The sequence below is a fragment of the Coffea eugenioides genome, chromosome 4 (assembly GCF_003713205.1).
Source record: "Coffea eugenioides isolate CCC68of chromosome 4, Ceug_1.0, whole genome shotgun sequence".
Taxonomy (NCBI): domain Eukaryota; kingdom Viridiplantae; phylum Streptophyta; class Magnoliopsida; order Gentianales; family Rubiaceae; genus Coffea; species Coffea eugenioides.
The window spans coordinates 13,236,965-13,243,182 of NC_040038.1; the positions used below are offsets into that span (position 1 = coordinate 13,236,965).

General features: G+C 36.1%; 1 protein-coding gene across 1 annotated transcript; it reads left to right on the top strand.

The window, feature by feature from the left end:
* The first annotated feature begins 366 nt into the window (after positions 1-366).
* LOC113767731 (iron-sulfur cluster assembly protein 1-like) lies at positions 367-5,341 on the top strand. The gene is made up of 3 exons (XM_027311912.1): positions 367-813; positions 2,169-2,223; positions 4,785-5,341. The coding sequence occupies exons 1-3, from the start codon at positions 507-509 to the stop codon at positions 4,939-4,941; spliced, it is 519 nt and encodes a 172-aa protein (XP_027167713.1). The 5' UTR covers positions 367-506; the 3' UTR covers positions 4,942-5,341.
* The last annotated feature ends 877 nt before the right edge of the window (positions 5,342-6,218 follow it).

Here is a 6,218-nt window from a genome sequence, read left to right on the forward strand (position 1 = left end):
TCTTATCATCCGCTCCGATTACTTGAAAAATAGCCATTTGCTTTAAACCTCAGCTTCTCAATTCACTTCGATTACAAAGACTTTATCCTTAGGCGCATGTCTTAGTAACACAAAACGAGGGTTTCGCTTGTTGCATAAAATAACCTAAGTTGTAAGAGTAGTAAAGTCATTTCACCATTAACGATGTAAGAATTGAGTTCCAAATAACTGATAGAGGAGGTAAGTGAAATTTCTAAAACCTCATAGGAGAATAGTGAAACTATTAGAAATCTCAAGGATGGTTTCTTAAATTATCCCAAAATTAAAAATCCGATGAGTCCAGCCAGAATATATTAGGACCACCGCCTATTTCTCCAAATATATATTCAGAAGACTAGAATAAGTAAATATCCAACCGTCTCTTGTTCCTTTCGCATAAATTCCTTCTTTATTATCCCAAACACTCCCACACACTCAAACACGCACATCAATTCGAATCTCTCCAAGCTCAGAAAAATCTCCAAGAAATGTTGAGAAACGTGGCTAATCGGCTCGTTGGAACATTTTCAAGGCCGGCGGGGGCTCCGGCGACTGGGGCTGTGCTGCAGCTCCAGAGGTTGTACCATGAGAGAGTCGTGGACCATTACGACAATCCTAGAAACGTCGGGGCCTTCGACAAGACTGATCCGACAGTCGGCACGGGGCTCGTCGGCGCTCCGGCTTGTGGCGATGTTATGAAGCTTCAAATTAAAGTCGACGAGGAGACGGGAAAGATTACTGATGCTTGTTTTAAGACTTTCGGCTGTGGCTCGGCTATCGCCTCGTCTTCCGTTGGTTCGTATATCTGCTGATTGAATTTCTCGATTTCTTTGCGTGTTTATTATTTTATTATTATTATTATTGTGATTATTCCTTGGTTGTGGAATTGTTGGGGATTTTAGGTTAATATGTTTTCCCCACATTTCTGATTTGGAAATTTTGGATTCTGAGAACCCGAACAAAATTTTATTGGACGTTATCATTTTAAACTGCCAGTATCGCAATCGTTATAAAATCCTTGAATACCTTTCTGAAAAATGAGGAGGCATCGGTAAGATGTTATTTTGAAGTGTGGTGATTTTTCCGTTTAGTTATTGGGGTAAAGGAGTTTAGGTTTAATAATGGCCTTAAACTGGAGGAAATTCTTATTAATTGATGGAGTCTTCTGGTTGGGCCATACTGCGACTTGGTTTTGTTTATTTATTGAGGTAAAGGGAAATAGGTCTATTGAGAATTTATCCTCTCATCTTTTTCTTTTGTTGGGCAAGTGTTCTGGTACATTCTGGTTTTTATGCCTGCATTGCATGGATCTTCTGCCAGGTAGTGAGTCAGTAGGTCATTATTGATGAACTTTCAATGAACTGAAAACTTTAGAGGAAAAGAAGGGAGGAGGAGAAGGATGGCTCTTGAGTTTCAAAAGTTTGATCCAAGCAGGCCTAGCGAAAATAGTTTCAGTGAAGTATTTTCTGAGTATATATCTTCATGTATTTTTTGGTCAATCCATGACAATTTGCTTAGTAATGTGGTTTTTCGCTTCTTACTTAGTTGAACAATCTGTTAGTCTTCATTCTAAGAAGAATTACAAAACAATACGCTTACTTTGGGTGTTGACCTTCATTGAACATGGTAAGCATTTATGGACTGAATGTGCCACAATACGAAGCCTACATTTATAGGTGCACATAGATCATTCATTTCACCGTCAATTGGAGAATTTCATTAAGCTGCTGTGGAATCATGTAACACTGATGTTTATAATGACTATGCTAATTGTTTTCTAGCTCCCGTCATAAAATTTACAAGCAAAAGAAAGAAATTTCTTTTTCATCATGAAATGTTTCTTCGTCTTAAACTACCAACTTATAAGGAAAGATTGGGCTGCCATTTTTGTCTTGGCCTTTCCTTTATAACAAGTTTCGTTTGGAGTACATGATAGTAGTTATACCAACTTACATTCCATCATCATTGTTTTATTTGCTATTATTTGGATAAAGCCTACATTACATGTAAAGAAACAACAAACATACATTATAGGTGATGCATTCATGTATTATGCTCAGAAATTTTAACTGTCATTTCTGCACACTTCATTGTTGCCTCTGTCGATTGGCAACAGGGACATGGCTAATTTTTTGTTTTGTTACTTTCAGTTACTGAATGGGTGAAGGGGAAACAGATGGAGGAAGTCTTAACCATCAAGAATACGTAAGTTCAACTTCTGCTTAAAGTCTTTATTCGTTGAACTGATTCTTTATGCTTTACCATGTTCTATGATGTGTAGTATGTCTTCCAGTTTTTATATGCTTTTCAGGTGGACTTAATTTTATCGCTCATCATTCATGTGCGGCTTTAATCTTATTGAGTGACAGTTCTATAGGAAGTCATCCTTTTAAAATTATATGTGGTAATCTATATGTGTTCCTTGGCTTTAAGGGAGCCAGTCCTGCAATTCGGTGCTTATTTTTTAGGAATGGTCCCGTGAATATTAACAATATCCATATTAGATAAGTTTGCTCACTGGTCAATATCATTTTGAAAAATTGATAGCTTTCCCCTATATCATTGCAATCCTTCATGCATCACATTGCACAAAATACTGAATTTGGAGATATAGCAAGTAGGAGTTGTTTTGAAGCCTCCTTTCCTGATGTAGAGATTCTTATGTACAGAAAACATAGGTTTTTTAAGCTTCTTATCTCCAGTCTGATAGTGAACTCATTTTGATTCATGTTAATTGATCAAAGGTTATAAGACCCCTCAACAAATTCTTTAAAAATATTCAAACGTTCGTAGGAATGGCATTATCCATGTCATACTCATAGGAACTGATTTCTGTTGTTTTTTCGAACAATGCAATGCTCAAGATGTGCAGAATTTACTAGGGTATAAGGTTTCAGGATGGGATGTCAATATTTATGATAATGTAAGTGTTGTAGTCAACTTTTGGTATGTCGATATTTATGATAACATAAGACTGTTGTGGATAGCTTTTTCAACTAAATAAGGATCAGGTAAGACCGCATTTCCCAACCAGAATCTGTTCAGGAATTCTCGGAAGCAATTCTGGTCAGTTATCTGAAGATCTGACTTGAATTTTAGCATCAAGGGAACCTGAAAGCAACTTGGAATACTTCCATAAAACGATCTCTGCTTTTTCTCACAGCGAAAGACAGTTACTCGTTACTACATGTGGTTGTGATTCATCGTTTTGCCGTCTGGCAGGCCTAACTATCTGAACATTTATTTTGAGTTGAGTGTTCTTGATGGCTTTTCACACTCAAGGGATAAGGAAAAAAATGATTATAATTAGACAACATTGATAAAGATGCTAAAGAGAAATTTCTTTTACAATAATAGTACGACTCTATCTAATTTTTGTCAGCCCCACTTTGCATCCCTATTGTTACATTACCTTTCCTAGAGAAACTGGCATCCATCAATCAAGTAGCAGACATATTGTAAAAAATAAGGCTATGTTGGACAGAAAATCACTGTATTTGGGAGAACTATGAACAGTTCTTCTTTCAACTTGGTCTTTAAAACTAAGGTGGACTTCCTTGAAGTATGTTTATTTAATATGGGGGTTAGTCTAGGATTCTCCCATATCCTTGCCAAAAACCAGGTTCTTTTAATAAATGTTCTGTTTGCGCAAATTTGGATGATTGGATGGCATTGGTTCGTGAATCTTCTGTATATGGGCTGTTCATGTTTATGAGAGATGGGTTATTAGTTAGTTGCCAAGGAAAGTAAAATAATTATTGCTTTTGTTTTTTCTGGATTAGACGAATAGTAGTTTAACTAGGACGCAAAAAAAAAAAAAAAAAAAAAGTGTCTTGTTGACTTGAAAAGATTGTTAAGAGTCTTCAAAGGTTCTAGGGGTGGTCACCAACAAACTAGCTGTGAGAGTTGCTAAAGATGGGATATGTAAATTGTAATTGCTACGTTTTCTGTTTATATAGAGGATGAAAATTTATATATGCAGAGGAACGTCAGCAGTGAAAGAGAAGAATGAGATTTTTTTTGCAGTTCCATTAAGTACATATTGATCATTCCTTGCTGAAACTTCACTGGAATAGTGATGTTTTGGCACCTTTGCCTTTCCAACCTGATTCTTCAATCTAATTCTTCACGAGGCTTTCTATTTTGCTAGTGTATCTTGTAAAGTGTCATCTTGTAATCTCAAATATGTGGACGTGGTGTCAGTTTCATGTCAGGCTTTGGTGGCATGATAAAGACACAAGATTGTCACAATTCAGATGCTGGAAAATTCTTCTTTAGTTACTAAAGTACAAGAAAAATATGGACATACACTGAAAGCAGATTGGCATTATAGACGACTCTTCGACAATGTATTTTGGCCATAACTGTGGATTCTTGGTTTATTTCAAAAGTCATCCCAGTAATTATAGTCGTAGTTATATTAGTATGATGGTTGTAAAACTCCTCGGTTGTATGTTATTCTGTTTTAAGTTATGTATTAACTTTTATTCTGATTTTGGTTCTTTATTATTGTACAAGTTTTCAACCATGTTTAGATGGTGTACTTTTGACTAGGCATTGCATATTTGCAATGGTTCTAATTTCTCTTTGAGCTGAGCATATAGAAGGTTTTGATTAACCTTGAAATCCTGCTGGTTCTGTGTTCTTAATGATGACGTTATTTAAGTTTCTGCATTACATATTGTCAGTCAGGTTGAGCTTGACTCAGATTTTATGTTGTCATCTAGATTGAACTGAGTCTAAGTATTTGCCTTCTGGTGTTACAGAGAAATTGCAAAACATCTCTCTCTCCCACCAGTCAAATTGCATTGCAGTATGCTTGCTGAGGATGCAATCAAAGCAGCTGTGAAGGACTATGAGGCAAAGCGTGCAAAAGAAAATGGGAGTGCTGAAGCTCCACTTGAGAAAGCAGCTGATGCTTGAAGTTTCTTTCGTGGCACTGCTTCCACATTAGTAGCATAATTGTAATTGATGCAGCACTGTGTTGCAGCCTCTTTCTGCTCCTTATCCACCTTTTTCCCGCGTCTCAGTCCTTTCTCCTCGCCCTTGCACAATCATCTGTGTAGATCAGCTATATTTGACATGGATTTTTGTGTGCTGAATTTGCCTCCCTATGATGTCCTGAGAAGCAATATAAAATGATGTAAATTAGATATACAATGTGAGCTACTTGGCTTGTAATAAGATATGTATGCGTTGGTGTTTGTTCTATCTTCCCATGGTGTTGAGACCATTTCGACAGCAATACTGTTTTTTCTCCGGTGACCGGCATTGCAGTAAGCTGTTTTTGTCTTTCTAGTAGTGAAGGGTAATGTTATTGGCATTTCCGTTGGAATGGCACTTTCTGTGTTCATGTGCTTTTGTGAAAGATGCAAAGGAGATGGTAATGTCATTAACAATTATTCGAGTGCTATCAACACTGCAGGAAGTCTATTAATGTTTGTACTGGTTTAACAAATTTAGAGAACACTTGCAATTTGATCGTGTTTTACTGCCACTGAGAATATGGAATAATTTGATTATTGGTGAAAACCATTTGAGCTTTAAACAGTGAACTTATGCAAAGAACTTTCCAGCAGCTCTTCATGACGAATTTGTACATTGGCCTTATGAGGTAAAGTGCGATGTTGGACTTCCATCCTATTGTTTGTTCGATAAACATGTATTACGATTAGGCTGGTAACTAATCCCCTAAAGGAGGATGTCTCAAGTATTTCCTGTGCTTAGGAATTACAGGTGATTCATTGGTCCATGTAGATCTTTAATTGTTATTAGAATTACGAAATAGGTTTAAGATTTGTAATGTTGCCCTTTTTATAGGATTTCTGCTGCAGGCTTCCTTTAGGATTCAAAATGCTGTGCGCAGTGCTCTTTTGCATATGCATTGTTTTGTCTATTGTACGGTGTGTTCTAATCTATGGGTGACTGCTGCTCCTTGTTTATTTACTTTCTTAGGGTGTGTTTGATAACATAAATTTGAAATATGAAGTTTAAAATCTAAAATCTGAATCTATTAAGATACTAAACTATTAAGAACTAAAATCATAATATTTGAGCGTATTTTGCATTAAGTGATAAGTGAATAATTTATCATTTATTTTTTAGAGTAAATTTTGCTTAGGAATTAAGAGTCATTTAGTTAACTAAAATGTTCTTTTTTTTATTAAACACGTCTGGACATATTAAGGTCTAAATTTGAT

What these genes read in the sequence shown, in the direction of transcription:
- LOC113767731 (XM_027311912.1), top strand. Translation starts at nt 507, where the DNA reads ATGTTGAGAAACGTGGCTAATCGGCTCGTTGGAACATTTTCAAGGCCG. An exon ending in TATCGCCTCGTCTTCCGTTG is followed by an intron (nt 814 to 2,168) that starts GTTCGTATATCT and finishes TGTTACTTTCAG; the next exon opens with TTACTGAATGGGTGAAGGGG. An exon ending in GTCTTAACCATCAAGAATAC is followed by an intron (nt 2,224 to 4,784) that starts GTAAGTTCAACT and finishes CTGGTGTTACAG; the next exon opens with AGAAATTGCAAAACATCTCT.